General features: G+C 36.0%; 1 protein-coding gene and 1 pseudogene across 3 annotated transcripts in view; one reads left to right on the top strand and one right to left on the bottom strand.

Annotated features, from left to right (window-relative positions):
• The window catches only part of SESTD1 (SEC14 and spectrin domain containing 1), a 143,723-nt gene that overhangs the window by 57,291 nt on the left and 63,031 nt on the right, over positions 1-23,401 (bottom strand). For all 3 annotated transcript variants that reach the window (XM_039219064.1, XM_039219065.1, XM_039219066.1), the window contains 2 exons: positions 19,251-19,341; positions 14,284-14,397 (listed from right to left, as the gene is read on the bottom strand). In XM_039219064.1, the coding sequence (XP_039074995.1) occupies positions 14,284-14,397; positions 19,251-19,341 (205 nt within the window). The remainder of the gene's footprint in view (positions 1-14,283; positions 14,398-19,250; positions 19,342-23,401) is intronic.
• LOC120221584 lies at positions 199-1,227 on the top strand (annotated as a pseudogene).

Here is a 23,401-nt window from a genome sequence, read left to right as displayed (position 1 = left end):
ATTTCATTTGCAAACATCTTCTCCCATTCTGTTGGTTCCCTTTTAGTTTTGCTGTAGGTTATATTTTTTTAAAAAGATCATTATGTTTTAGAGACACATAGTAAAATATTTACAAATAAATTCAAACGTCTTCAATTTCCTTCACTAGGATCTCTAGTCTTCCTTGACAGAAGTGGATTAAGGAAAGGAGGGGGTAAGATGGGCCATGGAATGATGACTGCTGGAACTGGGTATAGGAATTCATGGAGTTAACTGTAATATTTTGTGTACTTTTTTATGTGTTCATAATTTTTATAATAAAAATACTAAAAACCTAAAATAAATATCTCTTTTAAAAGAATCTTTCCAAAAAGAAAATGCCAGTTTATGAGTGAGTTTTAAAAAATCAAAGGACAGTCTCTGCCGAGAGTCGCCGCGGTTTCCTGCTTCAACAGTGCTTGGAGGGAACCCGGCGCCCGACCACCCCCTGGCCCGGGCCGGCCGCCCAGAGCCAGCCGTCCGCCGTTTCCTCACAGCGCCCTCGGCCGCCCCAAGGCCCCCGCCGCCGCTCCAGCGCCGCCACCGCCGGCCGCCGCCTCTCCTCAGCCACCGCCGTGACGACCGCGTCCCCCTCGAAAGTGCGCCAGAACTACCACCAGGACTCGGAGGCCGCCATCAACCGCCAGATCAACCTGGAGCTCTACGCCTCCTACATCTACCTGTCCATGTCTTACTATTTTGACCGTGATGATGTGGCTTTGAAGAACTGTGCCAAATATTTCCTTCACCAATCTCATGAGGAGAGGGAACATGCTAGACGCTGATGAAGCTGCAGAACCAATGAGGTAGCCGGATCTTCCTCCAGGATATCAAGAAACCAGACCGTGATGATTGGGAGAACGGCCTGAATGCGATAGTGTGCGTTCCACTTGGAAGAGTGTGAATCAGTCACTACTGGAACTGCACAAGCTGGCCACTGACAGAAACGACCCCCACTTGTGCGACTTCATCGAGACGCATTACCTGAATGAGCAGGTGAAATCCATCAAAGAATCGGGTGACCACGTAACCAACCGGCGCAAGATGGGGGCCCCCGAATCCGGCATGGCAGAGTACCTCTTTGACAAGCACACCTTGGGAAACAGTGATAACGAGAGCTAAGCCTTAGGCTGTCCTGCCGTGGGTGACTTCCCTGGTCACCGAGGCAGTGCATGCATGCTGGGGTTACCTTTCCCTTTTCTATAAGTTGCACCAAAACATCTACTTAACTTCATTTATACCATTCCTTCAAATAAAGTAATTTGGTACCCCCCAAAAAAAGTAAAAAATAAAATAAAATAAAATAAAATAAAATAAAAAAATAAAAATCAAAGAATAGATCATTTCAATCTTAAATAAATGCTTCCCGAGAACTACCATCTCACTTTAGGAGAATAACCTAACATTGATACCCAAGGACAATTTGAGAAAAGAAAAGACCATAAGGACTTGAAAATACCAAGTATTAGCCAATATCAAGCAAAGCTGTGGAGCAGTGAAAATTCTTATACACTGCAAGTGGATATATAAATTAGAATGCCTCTTTGGAAAGCAATTTGGCATTATCTTCAAATTTTGAACATTTCTGTAACCTAGGTCTGGTTAATCTGCAGAGAAAACCTTATACATGTTTTATCTGGAGACATACAAAAATGTTTGTAGCATATCATTCATAATGGCAAAAGAAAGAAACAACCCAAATGTCCATCATCAGGAGAATAACATAGTGGAATGACATTCAGCAGTGAGAATGAATGAACTACATCATTACAAGAGTATGTATGAATCTTAGACATATAATGATGAAGGAGAAAAAGCAGGTCAATGAACCTTAAAATCATACCATTTTTTAAAAGCTCAAAAATAAGTGAAACTAAATACAATATTTAGTAATAAATAATATCTTTAAATGGTAATTCTACAGATACAAATATAAAAGAATAATAAAAGATAAACACTCCCTATTGTCTTCAGAATATTTTGTCTTTCACATTTAAGTTTTTAGCAGACACACACACACACAAATAGAATGACAATGTGAACAAAGGATGGATAAATACAAGTAAGTTGCCTTTATTTCAAAGTATGGATATTTGAGTTGGGGTGTCAGTATCCAAGTGTTTCAGAATTAAGCTTCATATATGTCTACATATTTTTAAAAAGAGTATGTACAAAATACTATATTTAAAAATGAAACACAGAATCAAGAAAGAAGAGAATAAGAGTAGCTGACTGAAGAAAAAGCTACCTTCCAAGGCAGCAGTCAGGGAGGTTACAGGGGGGATAGGGAGGATAAAGGGAAATCTAGAGATGGTGGTAATAGGAAAGCTGAGAGCGTTTATATGCCTTTTCCTGCATTTAAAAAGTAAAAGAGGGGGGTTCTGGGTGGCTCACTCAGTTAAGCATCCCACTATTGATTTTTGGCCCAGGTCATGATCTCAAGGTTTGTGAAATCAAGCCCAGCATCAGGCACTACACTAAGGATTCTCTCCCCCTCCCCCTCTACCCCTCCCCCACTGGTGTGTGTGTGTGTATGTGTGTGTGTGTGTGTGTGTGTATGTGTGCGCGCAAGCGCGCACACACGCGCATGCCCTCACGCACTTTCTCTCCCTCTCTAAAACATACATAAACATTTTTTAAAAAGTAAAAGAAAAAATATAGAACACTAAATTACATTTTTGGTTAGTTTAACAGCAGCCAACTATATTATGCTTATCCATTTTAAATGGCAATTAATGTAATCTCTTGTAGGAGTTTAGCATATCTCAATTTCATGGTTTTCCTGTTTAGATAATAATGAAAGCTAACTTATAACAAGTGTCTTTTACATTTTTTAAAAATGTTTATTTACATTTAAGAGAGACAGAGCACAAGCAGCAGAGGGGAAGAGAAAGGGGGAGACACAGAAACTGAAGCAGGCTCCAGGCTCCAAGTCATCAGCACAGAGCCTGATGCGGGGCTTGAACTCACGGACCGTGAGATCATGACCTGAGCTGAAGTCAGACACTTAACCAACTGAGCCACCCAGATGCCCCTAAAACAAACATCATAAAAAATTGTTTTTAATAAAATAAATATCTTAGAATAAAAAGAACACAAATATTTTTCTCTTATTGAAAAACTTGTCACAGAGGACATTATTTTATCCTATTGTTCTAATGCAGCTTCTTTAGACTAGAGACAGGCATGACGCTGAACAGTTAGTAAATGTAAGTGCAGTTCAGGCTACAAGAACCATCTCCTCTGGCAGTAAGTCCTTCTGGGATCTAGACAGATACTTCCACAAGAGGAAGATTAAACACAGTAAGCTCCCAGGGAGGGCCTCTTCCTTTGTCCAAAGTGCCTAGCAATCTATTAACTAGATAATACTAACAGTGAAAAAGGAATATGTATTTACTCTAGGAAGAAATAAATTATTTGCTAAATTAATCACCAATTCACATCTGAAAAGATATTCCCAGAACACTCTTTTCTGAAAAGACACCTGAACAGAAAACATAATGAATGTAAAATATAATGAATGGTCTCCCTGCTCTTCTCCTGGGCCTTATCTGGCATAATATTCTATTTAAACATTGAAAAAGTATCTATTGAAAACTCCCTCTTTCATGTCCCTTTTATTGTAACTTAAGTTTTAATGATGTTATTCATTTGTTCGACATTCATTATTTAATAGGAATTAAACTGATTTATTAGAAGTATTATTTATTAGAAGCTTTGTGTTCTGGTGCTGGGAATATAAGGATGGATAAGATATGTTTCTACAAAGGAAATGAGCTTTTTATTTCTGTAATATTCCAGAGAGAGTTGTACAATGCTTTCATAAAAAGAAGTAGATTAAAGTTTTCTAATTTATTCCTACAGCCTTTGTTAAAAATAAATAAATCTAAATATTGTTGTAATAGTACAGAGGGACAAAGGTTTTACTAAAGTATCCCAAATGACTTCCAAGTTCCTTTGCTAGGTTAAACACCATGATAAGGATATAATTGTAAGGACACTGAGTTAGGAGCCAATCACTCCAGGTTTGTGCCTTAGCTCTATCACAAATTCACTGACTTTGTAGAAGTCAGCCTAAAGGAACTCACTCCCGGCTACTTTCCCAATCTGCCAAAAAAGGCAGCTGCATTAACTGTCTATGTCTCTTTAAGCTCTTAAGAGAACATATTTCTAATGAGGTGTCACCCTGTACGTTTAATTTGGGCAATTCTTCTCTAATATATGACCTATATCTTGCCCAATGAAGGATATTTGCCACTTTCTACACACACACAGGTTATCCTCACTAAAAAAAGTTAAATAATATTATTAAGAATGTAAATATACTTGTAGTATCTAAATAAATTAAAGTCACTGGTAACAGGCTTCAAGTTTAATAAGCCAAAGGGAAATTCTAAAGTTATTTAGTTTTGCAGAGCAAAAGCTTATTTGCATCTTAATATTTCCCTTAAAAAACTTTTTTCCTAAAATCAATGTAAATGCAAATAGTACACATTCACTTTATCACATAAAACATATTTAAGAAAATACTATCTCTTAGGAAATATAATTTTTAAAGAAAGAAGTTACCTAAGATTACTATTATAATATTTGTACTTCTGCAAAACAGACATAAACAAGGGAATATCAGTTATAGAGACCTGCATAAAACTCATTTTCTCTATTATTAGAAAATATTTTATAGAATCTATATTCTTATAAAACTCACTGATGGCTATTAAAAGTGAAAACAGATCTGCCATGTACAGAACTGTATCAATATCAAACGTATCTCAAAGCTAAATTATTATGTTTGTGGAGAAAAACAATAGCTTCAAAAATCAGAAGACTGAAAATCACAACCATTTAAAATTAACAAGTTAAGGAACTATCTACCATGATGAAGTATCTCAGTTTCCACTGCAATAATTTCATCTTTACTTAAAAGGGTGAGTGCAAGAAGTACAGAAGAAGCTGGCAAAAAAACCAATAACTGATTACATTTTATTTGATAATGTTCAAAAAGAATGAAGGAAAAATATTTAAGATGGGTTCAGAATAGTAGGAACGAATCTTACCGTATGAAATGCCAAATATCTAATTATCACCATTTAGAAGTGAGTCAGGAGTAGCACCCATAAAAGAAAAGAGAAAGCCTCCTCCAAGTGCACAGAGAAAGTACACTCTATTTACAAAGGTAAGTTGACCATTTACCTTTAAAAAATGACACCATTTGCCAGAATGAAGCATATAAACTACAACTGCTTCCAAGATGACAAATGAAATTTCAATGAATAAACAACTCTACTCCACTCCAGTGCCAGTTGCATCACAGAGAAACAGGATTTCACAAAAAGAGCAAATTCAAATGCACAAGCAAAGTGCATATGGCAAGAAGCCATATTTTTCAGGGCAGGGAGAAGGGCAAAGATTTAGGCCTGAAGTAAAATTGGAGTGCTAAGAAAGGAAACTATGTAGAGAAGGAGATTTCTGGAAGTTAGAAAAGCACAGAAACAGATTAGAAAGTAAGTAATCTACATTTCAAAAAAAAAAAAAAAAAGAGAACTGATACATATCAGAGTCAATGTGGTGAAATAAATTTGGAATCTCACACTAGGTGATTTTCTCTAAGCTATTCATTACAATTTCTCAAATTACAAAACACTGGTAAGATTTCCTATATTCCTTTCTATTAACAGTTCTGAAAGAGACCACTAACACAACAAACCCTCATAAAAGGTTTAAATATGAAACAACGAAAATCAGGGTTATTTATCTTATGGAAAATGTTTTATTTCCTGGCAAAGAGGGGAAAACAAACACCCTAAAGTAATCATCCCCAAAATTAAAAGCAAAATTAGAAAATAAGGGTCCAAAATATCATATTTAGGACATGTATATTATGTCTAACCCCTTTTACCCTAGGATTCTTAATATGAAAGCACACAAATAATGTCATAATTGCTAAAATGTCTAAGGAAAAATTTCCAAAACTACAGAAAAAACTGTGGAAATCTTTAGTTAAGTGACTACTTAGTGAATAAGAAATAACACTGGAAATTAGAGCAGAATAATTAAAAAGTTCAAAAAAACACAAATAGGTATCACTGTATTAGAATATTAAGCATACCGCAGTCAGTTCTTTATTATCTCCTACAGAACTTTCTTTCAAATATTCACTGACAATGTCGTCTATTCTAAACAAGTGACAGTTAGAAAAACTATATTCGAGCAGAAAAGCAAATCTTAAAAAACAAACATGCCTTGCCTGTGGAGAAAGAAGATGGTACTACAACTCAAGATTTCAGTTCTCAAAAAAATATTTAAAAAATACATTTTCCTAAATTGAGCATTTCTTTAGACTGGCCAACTGGCAATATTTCCCAAAAAAAATTTTTAAATCTCAAGAACATACTCCATAACATTTGAGAATATTTTATCATGTTTCCCAGAGCATAACAGAGAAGTAGCATACAATGAGCTTGTTTTAAGTTTTAATAAAGGATTTACTAAATTGTTAGTATTATAAAATACTGAATTAAAAAAAAAAACTTCAGGGCACCTGGGTAGCTCAGTTGGTTAAGTGTCAACTTCGGCTCAGGTCATGATCTCACGGTTCGGGAGTTCAAGCCCCATGTGGGGCTCTGTGCTGACAGCTCGGAGCCTGGAGCCTGCTTTAGATTCTCTGTCTCCCTCTCTCTGTGTCTCTCTCCCTCTCTGCCCCTCCCCTGCTCACACTCTCTCTCTCTCTCTCTCAAAAATAAACATTAAAAACATAATAAAAAAATAAAAAATAAAAAAACTTCATTAAACCATCAAGTAACATGTACACTCAAGTAAAAAGATTAATTTTGACTTTCCCCATCTAATAAAATGGCACCCATGATCTTTACTTTTAAAATAGGTAAGATACAGAGTGAGTTATCATAAACCATTTATAAAATTATTCATTTTCATGTTCAATTTTAAGGCTATATATAAATTATGATGAAAATGGTATATACCTTCAAAAACAGAGGGGGGAATTATTTTCATAACCTAATCTTTGAAATTTTAACTTTTATACTTTAAAAAAATTGACTGGTTTATTTTTCTAATTTTTACATTCCTTTTTAAGCAACTATAAATGAGAAAAGTTTGCAAGCCTAGCCTGGTAGACAACTCTTTGAAAGCATAGAAAGTCTTTTATTGTTCATAAATGAAAGTTCAAATATGATTTAATTACACCATATGCTATCTTTTTTAGCATAATTTTTCAGTACTACAGACATTATTTTTTGCTAACTAATAATTTTGATGCAATGAGAGTCATGTGTCAGAAAACATATCTCCATCTTAGGAATGGGCAGAAGATATTACTGTTCTTTCTTGCAATGCTGGGCCTGTATCTTTGACTGACTTCCTAGAGACTAGTCAGAGACAGAGGTTAACTTGTAGATACTGTTCAGAAAATGCAAATAGTTGATGGTCAGTGAAACTGATCAATTTCAGTCTAGTGAAATAATGTATAATCTCAAATTTAGAATTTATGGATCTAAAGGACATTGAGCAATTTTGTATCTAACCTGGCAATCTTCTGTCTATAAAACTCCTAAATTCCTCAAAAACTCTGAACACCTCACAATTACTGATAATGATTTGTCTTTGTTTGATTTGTGTTTATTCTATATTTGCAGGAGAATCATGATTTCACTTTTATGAAAATCATACTTTAACATATTCTTGATCTATTCAGGATTATGGTAGAGATAGATTATATTCTGATTTTTGTCTAGCTGCTAAATAATTTTATTTTCAATTATCTATCTCCATGAATATTCTAATATGTAAGAAACCATTAAATTCTTGAAGAAAAGATTTATCAGTTACAGTCAAAGTAGCTATCATTTTAAGCAGGAATCTAAACTTCAGATCTACCTCCAAAGACATGTGAAACCTAGAAAACAAGCACAAAGGGAGCCAAAATAAAACAATGGAACTACAGAAAGTTAGATAGAAAAAATCACTACCTTACATAAGTTTTTCAAACTTTTGCCAAGTCCATTCAAAGGAAATAAAAACCATTACAATGTTTAATAGTAAATACTACTTTTTCCTTTATTTTATATATGTGAGAGGTTAAAATAAGACAAATGACTACACCGCAATACTTTAACTAACACATACAACTGCTCAACAAGTTTGAAGAGAAAGAAATTTGCCAAATGGTCTTTAATCAAAACATTTGTGAAGGTTTTCTTTAGTATAGAATCTAACCTACAATAAGATTCAAAACTTGTTTCTCCTTTCCATCTGTAACTAGAACATTCATCCTTTACTAATAAAACATTCCCAAAGAACCTAACACAGAACCTCTTACTCTGCAGGCACTCACATCTTTCATTTTTTATTGTACTTCATGCTAAGAATGTGTGTGGAAGATATGAATTAAAAATGTGTCTTTGTGGGTTTACTACAGATTCATGTGTGTTTATGTGTTTATATATATTATTTCAATGTGCATGTCTGCTTGTATCAGTTAGCTGGGGAATATTTTTTTTTTCACTAGGGGAAAACTGCTTTCTGCAAAACCTGGAAAGAAGTCATAATAGATGGAGCTGGAGGTGCTCCCGACAGAACATGAAGGAAGTGTTTGGTTCTGGCTCCTAGCATTAGTATGGCCTCACAAAAAGAAGAAGAAAAAGAAAAAAACAGAATAAGGTGCAGTATTAAGACGAGATAAGAGAAGAAAAACAATTTAGAATGGTGGCTGATTAACATCACAAGTAAATAACTTTTACTCTCATGAAAACAATAAAGAATAAGGTAAAGATCCTTTTGATTATTAGTCTCCCAATTTGAGGATAAGATTAATTACCTGTACTCCTTCAATTTTATCTTGTCATTTGATAGACTACAGATACTATCCTCTAACCAGCAAAAGCTATCAAAGTCACCAGGTAGAATGCTGCTGAAGGACAAAAAGTACATGAATACCTGAATCGCTAAAAAGGAAACTAAACAGGTAGGTACCTATTTCAGAGACAGAATAACACATAAGGAAATATTTAAGTGAGCAATGAGAGCTGAATATTCAACACCTGATGAAAAGCATCAGAAAGTGAACAGGAAGAAAACCAGCTAGAAGAAAAAATTTAGGAAAGATGACAAGCAAGGAAACGTGAAATCTTGTGGGGAAGATTAAAAGAACTACTAGGTGTTTATTTGATGAATGCTATTGACAGCTGATAATACGTAAATCTTTCTTATGGATAATTCTATAAAGTAAAGCTCTTGCTTATAGGAATGCTAGTACTTATAACAAAGTTATACTTTAAAAATATTTACTATATATACAAAAACACAAGCTTAATTACAACAGCCCAAATGATCTAAATAATATCAAGGGAAGTAATTTCTGATTAAACAAGAATCTGTGTTCAATTTTAATTATATATAGCTCTAAGTATCATAAAATGGCTGTGTTGAACTGCCGCTTAAAGTTGAATGTTCTTGGCAGTACATTAGCCAGCATTTGAAATTACTCTTATCTCATTAAGATATTAGGCTTTTTAATAAGTGCCTAGTGCTCATTTACTTGGGGAAATATCCTAGCTGAATCTCTTCAATGTCTGAAAGAAAACAATATAGTGATATAAAGAAAACTTAAACAGTTGGGTTTGAAACATCAATATATGACACCAGATCTAAGCAGATAGGAACTCTGTCTTCTACTTTATTTCTTTCCAAGATGCAATGTGTTTAGTCACTATGAATTCATACAGCATAAGACTCAACAAGCACAACATTTCTGAGCAGATGCCTATGCTGAAGCAGGATGTAACAGGCTCTTCATAAAAGGAATCTTCTCTCCTACTCTGTGTTCATAGCTTTAGTTTTCTAAACCACTGGCCCCTGCTCACTTTGCTTTCTCTCACGGCAACATTTCCTGCCCAACTCTGGCATGAAAAGCAGACCTCCCTGCCTGCCAAAGTACTCACCACAGTGACATTCAGGCCTCCTGCTTCCAACCTTTACTCTCTTCCTTACTATATTTTTATTTATCCTCCCTGGGAAGCAGTTTTCCATTCAACTATCATGGTAACATCTTTTCTAATGGAACTCGGCAGCCCAGGCTGCCTTCCCCTACAGTGACAGCATATCTTTCACTAAGTCTGCATCACAGTCAGGTCAACCAATGACAAAAGTGTGCAAGATAAAAGCAGGGGGAAGGGGATGGGAGATTCAACTAACTTCTGCTTAGGATGTAGCAGCTGAGAAGAACAATGCTCCAACCCTTAGACCACCACCACTACCACCACCAAAATAATGCAAGTTAATCTGCAAAATGACAACTTTTCTTGACTGCATGAGAGTTAACAGGAAAACCAATTAACCCAGAAAATAGGGATAGGTTCGTACTTCCAAGAAAAGATGGGACTAGATCACTTGCTTACCTGAGGAAAGTGCCAGAAATGATACAAGCCAGGTAAGAATTCAACTAACAATTTTAACGAACTGCTAAAGGCTAAATGTGAACCAATGTCAAAGTACAAAACCCCAGGAAAGCACAGACACAAGAAGGACTCAATCTCACTTGCAGGCTCTTCTACGCAGACCTCCTGGGAATCATGAGAAAGATGAGGACAGTTAAGATAAGAAATTTCAGGGGCACCTAGATGGCTCAGTTGGTTAAGCGTCTGACTCTTGATTTCAGCTCAGGTCATGAACTCACAGTTATGAGATCGAGCCCCATGCTAGGCTCTGTGTTGAACATGGACCCTACTTAAGATATTCCCTCTCTCTCTCTCTCTCTTTCTCTCTCTCTCCCCACCACCCCCTCATTTGACCCTCTCCCCGACTTGTACATGCATGCACTCTCTTTCCCCCCCCCCCAAAAAAAAAAAAAGGTAAGAAACTTCAAAACAGCTTCTCTCAGATACAGACCCAGGAGAAGTGAACAGCAGCCACCACTGAAAAGGCATGAAAGATGAAACACAGCCCAGATTCTGCAACTCTATCTCCTCTAGAAAACAAAAACCTTCCCATGCTGAGGGAAAGGGAGCAAAACACAGAAGACCTTAAAGCACAAATACAGCCCCACTGTAGGAAAAGAAAAATCTTCTGCTAGTGGAGACAGGAATATATGAGTCCACACAATCACAGGCCTCTTAAAGCTGGGAAAGAGGGCCCTACTCCCTAGACTCAGTATCACAAAGCCTGCCCAAGATTGAGGCTGAACCAGAATAATAGAAATGACCCTCGGACAAACGCTGAGTAACAAGGAACAGCACTCTTTGGCTGACAGAGAAGCTATAATGCAAAGAGACATCTTTTCTGAAGCAAGGTACAAAGGAAAGGCCTGTAGCTGAGGGTGAAATAAACATTGAAAAAAACAGTGTCTGGCAAGCTAGCACCATCTTCAAGTTAGCTCTAGAGGAATCTGAAGCCGTTGGAGCACTGAGGAAAATAAAAGCAACAACAAAAGCCAAAGCCAACTCAACTCCTGGCTAGGCTAACTCTCTGCCCCACTAAAAATGTAGCAAAAACCAAGAAGGGTTCAGTCTTTACTAGCCTAAACAACATGTCCAACATGCCACAAAAAATTACAAGGCATGCAAAAGGCAATCAGGAAACGACACAAATGACACAACTGGAGTAAGACAGACCTAGCATCTATCAGGAAAGGAATTTAAGGTAACTGTAATACATGCTAAAGGTTCTCATGGAAAAACTACAAGACAACAGGCAAAAGCAGATGGGGAATTACAGCAAAAAGAAACTGTAAATGAAGACTCAAAGAGAAATACTACAAACAAAAACCATGGTAACACAGATGAAGTAAGTTTACATTGAATGACTCATCAACAAACTCAACAAAGTCAAGGAAACAAACAGTAAACTTGAAAATGGATCAACAGCAGGGTGCCTGGGTGGCTCAGTTGGTTAACTGACTGACTTCAGCTCAGGTCATGATCTCAGTTTGTGAGGTCAAGCCCCAAGTCAGGCTCTGTGTTGACAGCTCAGAGCCTGGAGCCTGCCTCGGATACTATGTGTATATGTCTCTCTCTCTCTGTCCCTCCACTGCTCATGCTTGGTCTCTCAAAAATGAAATAAAAACACTAAACAAAATTTTTTAAAGAAAATGGATCAACAGAAAATATCCGAGAAAAAAAAAAACACATGGAAAAATAAAATAAAATAGAACACCAACCCAGAAATTCTCAAATGGTCTAATATACATGCAACTGGAATTCTAAAAGTAGAAAAAAACAATGTAGCAGATAAAATATTTTAAAAGAATATATCTAAGAATTTTTCAAAATTGATGGCAGACATCAAACCAGAGATCCAAGAAGTTCAGAGAACAGCAAAAGAGAATAAATACTAAATAAAATAAATTATGGCATTACATAATAAAACTGTAGAAAAACCAAGAACTAAGTGAAAAATCTTGAAGGTGCCAACTGGGAAAAAAGATACACGGCACACAGGGGACCAAGGATACAAATAACAGACCTCTCCACAGAAACTATGGAAATAAGAAGTCACTGGTGTGATAAACTTAATGTCCTAAAAAAAAAAAACAAAATTCTATGCCCACTAAAAATATCTTTCAGAACCATATTAGAAATAATGGTTTTGTTTTTTTCCAGGAAAACAAAAGCTGAAAAAAGTGCAAGTGCCAACAGACCTGCACTGCAAGACACATTAAAGGAAGCCCTTTAGACAGAACAAATATACTAGACAAAAAGATAAATCTCCAAAAAGAAATGAAGAACACCAGAAGTGGCATAAAGATGAAATTCATTTTTTATTTTAAACTGATGTAAAGAGACTATCTATGGCAAAAATAGTAGTCATCTACTGTGTGTTTACAGGATAGTATAAGTAAAACGTAGGACAACAATGGGAGAAAGTATTGGATGTATAGTGTTTTAAGTAATTTCCACTATATGTTAAGTGGTATATCATTTGCAAGTAATAGTCTATTAATTCAAATAGGGATGCCTGAGTGGCTCAGTTGGTTAAGTGTCTGACTCCAGCTCCAGGTCATGATCTCATGTTCATGAGTTCAAGCCCCGCATCAGGCTCTGTGCTGACAGGTCAAGAGCCTGGAGCTTGCTTTCACTTCTGTATCTCCCTTTCCCTCTGCCCCTCCCCTGTTTATGCTCTGTCTCTCTCTCAAAAAGAAACAAACATTAAAAAAAAATTTTTTTTAAAGAGGTATATTGTTAACCTGTGATGTGCACACAAAAAAAATTTAAATGAGATATAAAGTATAATACGGATAAAATGTTATCATAAAAAATAATCCAAAAGATAGAAAAAGAACCAAAAAATACATAAAATCTAGCAAGATAATAGATTTTAATCCACCTGTATCAATAATTAAGTATAAATGGTTTTATGAAACACTAAAATGACAGATTATCAGAATGGACATGAAAGTAAGACCCAGGGGCACCTGGGTGGCTCAGTTGATTAAGCGTCTGACTTCGGCTCAGGTCATGATCTCGTGTTTCATGGGTTTGAGTGCTACTGACAATAGCCAAGTATGGAAAGAGCCCAAAGTCCATCGATGGATGAATGGATAAAGAAAATGTAGTATATATATACACAATGGAGTACTGCTTGGCAATCAAAAAGAATGACATCTTACCATTTACAACAATGTGGATGGAACTAGAGTGTATTATGCTAAGCGAAATTAGTCAGAGAAAGACAAATATCATATGACTTCACTCATGTGGAATTTAAGATACAAAACAGATGAACATAAGGGAAGCAAAAATAATATAAAAACAGAGTTAGGGACAAAAACATAACAGACTCTTAAATATGGAGAACCAAACAGAGGGTTACTGCAGGGGTTGTGGGTGTGGGGATGGGCTAAATGGGCAGGGGGCATTAAGTAGAACACTTGCTGGGATAAGCACTGGGTGTTATATCTAGACGATGAATCACTGGATTCTATCCCTAAATTCATTATTGCACTGTATGCTAACTAACTTGGATATAAACTTAAAAAATATTAATTTTTAAAATATTTTAAAACTAGAAAAAAGAAGACTAAAAAATACAAAGAGTGATGCAAATGAAAACAATCTGTGGTCTTTGGCAAAGAATCACAATCTATTCAACAAGTATGTGAATGTCAATTATATACTAATCATTGCTTAGGCACTATGTAAGAAGTGCTTGAATACAGCTTAGTATCCAATGACAAGCAAACAAAATATTACCAGCAAAATGCTATTTTTAAAGATACAACATACTTCTGCTTTTTAAATAAAGTATATTTACCTCAAAGCCAAGTCTATCTTTTTCTTTCCAAAAACAAAAATGTGTTACTTTCTTATCCCAGAATTCATCAGGCTTTACTACACAAACAAGGGACACCTCAGCTGGAACAACATTCTATAAAATACAAAAAGTAATAATTATAAATTAGACATGTAAAATGATAATTTATTAACACTATAAATTACTAGATTTTCATGGTTAGGTTGAGAAATCAAGAGACCTTTGGAAAAGAATTAAAATAATAAAGAAATACTCCAAACTTCAAAACATACATGGCAATAAAGAAATACTTGGAAAGACAAGCTGTTTCAGAAAAGATTTCAAATAAATAATATAATAAAAACAGTACAGACAGGGGCGCCTGGGTGGCTCAGTCAGTTGAGCGTCCAACTTTAGCTCAGGTCACGATCTCACAGATCATGGGTTCGACCTCCGCATCAGGCTCTGTGCTGACGGCTAGCTCAGAGCCTGGAGCCTGCTTCAGATTCTGTGTCTCCCTCTCTCTCTGACCCTCCCCTGCTCATGCTCTCTCTCTCTCTCTTAGAAATAAATAAAACATTTAAAAATATTTAAAAAAAAAAAAACAAAACAGTACATATAGGAGGGTCCTAGATGGCTCAGTCTGTTAAGTGTCCAACTTTGGCTCAGGTCATGAGCTCAAGGTTCATAAGTTCAAACTCAGCATCAGGCTCTGCTCTGAAGTGCAGAACTTGCCTGGGATTCTCCTCCCCCCCCCCCCCATTTTCTGCCCTCCCCCACAATCTCTCTCCCAAATTAACTTAATAAATAAACAAACCAATAAACACAGTACACATGAATTACTTTTGTGTTTTACTGAATCTTTGTAATGGGATATGTGCAGATTAAACTATAAGACAATTTTAATTAAACAACATTCAAATTTTGTTTTTCTATTATATAAAAAAAATTGGGGGAACACAATCATCTTGGAGAATTTCTTCAAATAATGTAAAATCAATTTTCTCACAAAATACATTTCTTCCTGGCCATTATACAAAGGAGCCAAGATTCTACTTGATTATTAACTTGAAGAGGACAAGCTAATCTTTGACAAATACGATTTCACATTTACTAGATATGATTACTCATATTACCTAAAAAAGAATGGAAATTAACATTTACTGAGTCAATAAATATTCCATGTATATTTTATCAGCAAACCCATACGGTCTATCTTTAAAATAAATCTGAGAGTGCCTGGGTGGCTCAGTCAGTTGAGCATCCGACTTCAGCTCAGGTCATGATCTCTCTTGGTTCATGAGTTCGAGTCCTGCGTCAGGCTCTAGGCTAACAGCTCAGAGCCTGGAGCCTGCTTGGGATTCTGTGTGTGTCTCTCTCTCTGCCCCTCCCCTGCTACCAATCAATCAATCTATCCAAAAAACAGATCTTAAACCTATCCATTTCTACCACCTGCACTGCTAACATTCCCAAACTAGTCAGCCTTTTGAAATATCATCTTAACAGGCCTCCCTTATTCATATTTTCTCATGGTCAGAGAAAAAATTCAAACTCCTGCCAAGGCCTAGAAAGCCCTCACACTCAGAGCCCCACTAACCCTCAGACCTCACCTCATACCCCTTTCTCCCCCCAAAGATCACTCCTCTACCACAGCCACCCTAAGCTTCCTGCTATTCCTGACAAGTCTGTTTCTGCATCAAGCTTATGTCCTTGATGTTTCTTTCCTCAGTCAGGAATGTTTTTTGCCCTACACAGGGAAGAATGCTCCCTCCATTTATTTAAGATTCTACTCAAATATTCCCTTTTCAGAGAGACCTTCCCTGACCACCCAATCTAAAGTAGCACCATATGACTCGGTCTCCTTTTACCATGGTATTTTTCTTCATAGTATCTATCACTATCAGATGTTACATTATTTAGTAATTTCCCTTATTACTTACTGTCTGACTCCTCAAGGACAGGGAGAGTATTAGCTTCCCAATGGCAGTTACCTTATCTATCATGTAAGTACTATATCTCCAGCCTATGACAGTGCCTGGTATATAGAAGATACTCCATAAATATCTGTTAAATAAATAAATTCACATTAAATAAAATTGAGAGAATGAGATCTACTTGAATTTTACAGAAGAATAAACGGACTTTCAAAGAACTAAAGTAACTCGTCCAATATGACAGAGTTGTTAAGTGACAGTGCTTAAACAGAAGCCAGGTCTGACTCTAAAGTTCTATCACACCATTTCAAATGTTCAAGACCAGGAGTCAGTACATTTTTTCTCAAGGTGTACACAATAAACACTTTAGGCTTCACAGGCTATGCAATCTCTACTACAACTACTTCAATCCTGTCACTATAGTATGAAAGCAGCCATAAACAATATAAATGAATGGGCATTGTTGAGTCCCAACAAAACTTTATGAACTCTAGGTGTCAAAGACCATTCAAGACCATAAATGGCACAACTGAATAACAATAATAATGAACTGTGGTTATAATTAATTATTATTAAGGAGAAAATAGAAATCTTTCCATTTAAACATACTACTGGGTACGTCACAAATCCAGTGCCCCCTGCAATGACTGGACTATGGACTGGTTAAGTAAATTCAACAGTATCAAAAGTTATCATAGAGGCTGGGAAATTTAGGGTAGGCTGAGGTTTATTTATATACTGACTTTTGGAAAACTATTATTTCAAAATCACTGAATATTAAAGTTGTGAGAAACAAGAGAAACCAAACTTATTTTAGAGAATATTAGTTGCAAAGCCAACACTAAGCTCTGGGATCCCAAACAACTGGTACTTGTTCCTTTTGAAATACAAGCAATAAATGATTTTGTATGTAGAAAACTGTTTGATTAGGAGTAAACAAAAGGCCATTACAATTTCTGAAAATGTTGACTACTAATAAATCCAAAGGTTGTTAAAATACCTATCAGAAAAGAAATTGCAAGAGGGTATTAAATCATCCACTGATCGTTCTTCAAAACTGCCAATGATCAAAATCCAGTACAAACAGCAAGTCCCAAATAGGTCATCTGGGACACAGTTGAATGACAGATGAAAGGAAGAACACAAGGTTGTAATTAATGGATTTCTCACCTAATAGTTATTTTAACAACTTTTACTGAGAAGAGTTCATCTTCATGGTTGGGATATAAGAGTGCTCAGAATATATCTGACAGAAAAAGTTATGGGATATCAATCTGTGCTCCCTTAAAAACTAATCCTCTGGAGGCTACAACTCGAAGGAGTAATTCTAATGATGAAGGTTGAGGCCACACATTTAAGAATGAGGTAAATGGGTATCTTATTTGGGAACCACCTCCAATACATCCCACTGGTAAATAGACACTTTGTAAAGGATAAAACCAAGACTTAGGGATTAGGCCATGTTAAGTTTCAACCATGGCTCTTTCCCAGGTTCATTATAAGAACCTGGCTAAGTTATTTAAAATCTTTGAGTCTCGGTTGACCTTTTGGGATAACAGAACCTGCCTCCCAAGGTTCTAAGGATAAAATTAAATGACATAATTTATATACAAAACTTAGTACAGTACTGAACCACATGAAGCACTAAAATTACTAGTCCTCATCCCTCAAATCCCTTTTTTCCTAATAGTCCCAAATAAAACATAAAATACTAACAATCATTCTCCATGGGGTACCTGGGTGGCCCAGTCAGCTGAGCATCTGACTCTTGATTTTGGCTCAGGTCATGATCTCACAGTTCATGGAATGGAGCCCCACAGCAGGCTCTGCACTGATAGCGCTGAGCCCGCTTGGGATTCTCTTTCCCTCTCTTTCTGCCCCTCCCTGCCTCTGCCTACATGCTTTCTCTCTCAAAATAAATAAACATATATAAAAAAAAAAGATCATTCTCCTTAGTTATCATTTAAAATTTTACATTATCTTCCTTTCCACAGAACCCAAAAGCAGCTACTAATTATTTCCCAAGTCATTTAAAATTCTTGATCTTTCTTTCAGTATCACTAACATTTACCTAACTGAATGTTCACTGTCCCATGTAACTGCCAACTTCTATTTTCTTCAAAGTGACCTACCATCAACTCTCTTCATTATATTTGCTTCATTTTTGAGCTGTCACTAAGTCAGTGTCCCTGCCAGGAATGCCCTTTTCATTTTCTTTCATCTAAATTAGATAATTTCTTTTATTTAACTCACTTAATTTCTATATTCTCTGGAAACCCTTCTATGGAAATCCAGATATTTGTGAGCTATCTGCCTTTCAATCATTCATAAGTTTTATTTTTCCATTTCAGATCACAACATCCCCAATACCCTTATAATAAAGCAACAAATGTTTACTAGGTATCTAGTACATGCAAAGGATCATGAAAACGTTCAATGAGGAACACAAAAATAAAAAACAAAGACTAGGCTCAGATCTTAGACTCTGTAACTGCAGCTATTTATTAAATGCTAGTTTGCAGGCTGCTAAAGTCCTCAAGGACACAGCTGTCAAATATATTTCTTCTGGATTAGAAATAAATAATAGGACTATCACGAGTCCGGGTGCTTTTTGGAGGAAAGGGAACGAAATGGAAAAGATTGCTCAGAACCACATGAGAAGCTTTTTCAGACGAGACTTACCCAAATCCTGCTCTCCACCTACAGGATCAGAATGGAGTAGACAGGGGATAATGTAGATACCACAGCCTGCAAAAGCTCCCAGTTAAGTCTGACAATATCACACACTTTTAGACTCATTGGCTTACTTATTAAATTTCTTAAACATGACATAATATTTTTTATCATTTTCAAACCTTTCGGTCTGAAATTTATTTTACTACCCAAAGTCAAACCTCTAAGAATTCAGTTTTAAAAATACAATAGTGTGTATTTCAGAACTCAGTCACTGCTGAGAAGTCTGGGCACAGTCCAATAAATGAAATGCATTTCCATTATCACTTTATCTGTTACTATAAAACAAAACCATTTCCTGATAGTCAAAAATAAAATTACCTGTAGCATTAAGACTACTGTTTTCACCACATTCCACTGTGATTTTCTGCCATCCACAATCACGGTAAATCCTCTAGCCTTACACTTTTCACTGAAACAACAACAACAAAAAAAATAGCAAAGTATTAAAAGAGGCTTCATATTTTATTCTTTATAATACTAAAGTGTATAGCTTAATCACATATGGAGTACCAATAACCTCACTTGGTCTGGTTTACACTGTCCTTAATAAAATGATTGAGTATCCTTTCAATTTTCTCAAGCAATTTACATTTTTCATTTTAGGAAATATTGACAATTTACAAACTAATCTGGCAAGAAAATTACTCTCAAAGTACAGAAAGTCAAAGTCCTAAAAAAAAAGAGAAGAAATCAAAGCAATATTCAAATAATCTCAAGAGATTTTCACTTCCTTCACCTGTAAAATGGGATCACAATGAAGCAGGTAATCAGTGACTGCCAAGTGCTTATAGACTTCTTACCTCTCCTTCCTGCCAGAAGTATAAGGTTAAAATAAGTAGAAAATAAAGCTATGATTAACCAATGGAAATGGATTCCCTGGTGTTCTTTTGGGGAAATTTAAGGAGAGGAGGTAGAATTTGGTCTACATAGTAATTCAAAGACTGAATATTCCATATATGAACATACAACACCCCCACCCTCTGCATTCTCAGTTACCTGACCAGCAAAATAAGGATCTTCAGTGTTGGAATGTGTTACAGCTATATATTATATTCCGTTATTCACATATTAACTAAACACTTCCCAGAAGCCTGCCCTAGGAAAATGCAACTATGTAAAAAAAAATCCATCCTACAGACCAAACTATATTACTGCTTTTATTATTATTATTATTATTATTAATATATAAAACCAATTCAGTGCAAGGATCTCAACTGCTCTCCCTCCAATACGATAGAAGAAACTGCAGCTTTACTTGGCAGAGCAAGGATTTGGTAATGAAACCTCTCCACACTCAAAATCCTATCAATTGCATACATTATAGGAAAAATAACCAGCAGACCATTCCCTAAAACTTAAATCCAACAATCTAGGAGATTTTACTAATCCTGCCTCACTTCCTCCAACTATTCACATTAGCCTCAAGAGGGTTCTTGGAGAAGTAAGGTCTAATTCTACTGAGAAACAATAAGGTTACAAGAATGAGGATGGTATTGCTAAAGGTTTATAAGAACAAGGGCTTCTGTAGGCAGAGAGAGAAACTGTTTCCAAAGAAAACAGAGAACTATTCAGAAGATGAGGCAAACTGAAAAAAATGTCCATATAAAAAATTTGTACACACATGTTCACAGCAGCATAATTCCTAAACCAAAAGCAGAAACATATTGAGTAGAAACTCAAATATCCATCAATGACAAACAGGAAAACAAAATGCGGTGATCTATACAACGGATATTGTTCAACGTATAAAGGAATAAAGTACTGGTACATACTACAACATAGATTAACCTTGAAAACATTATGCTAAGTGAAAGAACCCAGACACAAAAGCCCACATATTATATGATTCCATTTATATGAAACTTCCAGAATAAACAATCCACAGAGACAGAAAGCAGATCAAGAGCTACCAAGGGCTAGGAGGAGACTGGGGATTGAATGCTGGTGGGGACAGCATTTCTTTTTGGGCCAAAGAATAAGGGTGCATGATGGTCACACAACCTTGTCAATATACCGAAAACCAATAAATTGTACACTTTAAAAGGGTGATGTTTAAGGTACATGAATTATATCCATTTAAAAGATGGTTACTCCATTTTTCAATTTTGCATTTTAATTTTAAATTGTAATTTTTTTAATGTTTTATTTATTTCTAAGAGAGAGAGACAGAGAAAGAGAGCGTGAGCAGGGGAGGGTCAGAGAGAGAGGGACACACAGAATCTGAAACAGGCTCCAAGCTCTGAGCTGGCTGTTCGGCACAGAGCCCGATGCAGGGCTCGAACCCATGAACGGTGAGATCATGACCTGAGCTGAAATCGGACACTTAACTGACTGAGCCACCCAGGCATCCCTTCAATTTTGCATTTTAAAATAAAGGATTCATTAAGTATTCTCTGGGAGAAAAAATTGTGAGGCAATACAATGATCACTTTGGATTAGCAATAGCATATAAAGACTTGCTGAGGGAAGCAGATCTGTTATCTAATGCTAGATGTAGGATCAGGTAAGGACAAAATTCCTGGAGTTGCCCACCAACAAGACATCTAGGAAGATCTCTTTAACTTAGGTAGGGTACAAGACCGAGAGAGTTAAACCTAGGTCAGGTAGCTGGCTGTTGAGTAGTCTTCAGAGAAGTAAAACCAACTGAGAGTCTCTGACAATGCATTCTAGAAATGTGCAGGAGCAGGAGATAAGACACACAGAGTCATTCAGTGGAAGGCCATCCCTCATTGGTACTAGAGACAAGATAAGTATGCCATCCTCATAATTTGGCACTGGCACTTTCTTTTCAATTAGCATCTGCATCTCAGAGATATAGGTTACACAGCCATTTTGTTAAAGAAATTTTATGTAAATAACACATTTATATTTCAAAGTACACTCTAAGTTAATCTGTATATTAAAACAAAGAAAGGAAGGAAGGTTGAAAATACCATCTGCAGTAATCCTAAGGGCATAAAAGTACTCTAAATTTATCTTTGGGGGTACTTAAAAACACTCTTAATCATAATTTTCTTCACATTTTACTAAGATAATGAAAATACAATTGAAAGATACTATTTGAAAATTCCAAGACCAGTGATAACTTCAAGTACGGGAACAGATTGTGGGGTTTTGTTTTGTTTTTACATTCCTACATATGGAGCAATAGTTTCAATTCTTTTTTAACCTATTAAATTTAGAAGCATGTTCTGCTTTATAAAGGGTATGTTAGAGGAGCTGCAGTGCTAATATTAATAAATTTCTATGCTTCTTTTAATATGTTTATAATTACATCTAAAGAACAATAACAAAAACAATCTATTAAAACTGTCTCCTTGTTCCTCCTCCATTTGAGCCTTTCAAGGGTGAGGTAGCTAAGTTAAAACAACTATTAAAAGAGGAGAGACTCCTTATGAAGCTCACTCACTTTGACTAGAAACAGACTGTCAGTGGATTTCTGTGGTTCAGTACACTGTAACTCTTCACTAAGTTCTTTAATTAAAACCAAGGGTTCCTCCTCTTCCACTCAGAGAGCTCTGTTTATGCTTAAATAATAGCAACTAATTTCACTTATGTTTTTATTATAACTCCTTGTTTATAATTTTGGCTCATTAGATAACATGCTTCCAGAAAGCAAGGATATTATCTGACTGATACCCTGGGTGGTTTCAGCACAGTGCTTTAAATATAGACACCCTTTAAAAATATTAGAGGGTGTAAATCATATCACTCCCTAGTCAGAAAGCAACAATGCCTTTCCTTCTTCAGAACTGAGGCCTTTACCATGGTCTACAAGGTCCTTTATCGTCTGTTTCTAGCCTCTCTCTGGCCACTGTTCTAGAACTCTGTCCCTCTTTCAAACTGCTTCCACCACACTACACTACCTCCTTGCTGATCCCACAAGCCTTCTTTCACCTCAGGGCCTTTGCACTAATTGCTCTCCTAAATGCTCTTCCATCAGATATCTGTGTTGCTTGCCCCTCACTTCCATCAGCTCTGGTAAAACATCTTATCATTTTGTAAAACACTGCCACCCCCCCCTTTTTTTTTTTAACTCTTTCCATGTTTTGTCTTTATAGCATTCACAAACATCCAATATATTGTGTGTTTATTGGTAATATTCATTTGGTCATTAGGTATAAGGCCCATAAGGGGAGGGACTGAGTCTCCTCTGTTCACCCATTTCCTCAGCACCTAGAACAATGAGGAACACATTGTAGTGTCTTATTTACTGAGTGACCAGAGACTTATGATCTTAACAACTGTAATTTTTAGGCAAGCCATTAAACCTTTGAGTTCTGATGTTTGTTCTGTAACATAAATGAGTTTGTCTATAATTTTGAAGAACTGACTTAAGACCCAAGTTTGAATTTAAAAAAACTAAAACTAAAGAAAATGCAAAGGTAATGTCTATAGATTTTAAATCACTACAGAATCGATAGAAATCTGATCAAGATTAATCTGGGCAAGCACTTGGCAGCATTTCT

Source organism: Hyaena hyaena, unplaced genomic scaffold (assembly GCF_003009895.1).
Source record: "Hyaena hyaena isolate Hyena2069 unplaced genomic scaffold, ASM300989v1 scaffold_785, whole genome shotgun sequence".
NCBI classification, from domain to species: domain Eukaryota; kingdom Metazoa; phylum Chordata; class Mammalia; order Carnivora; family Hyaenidae; genus Hyaena; species Hyaena hyaena.
The sequence above is the reverse complement of the archived record's forward strand: the minus strand, read 5'-3'. Positions and strand labels throughout refer to the sequence as shown.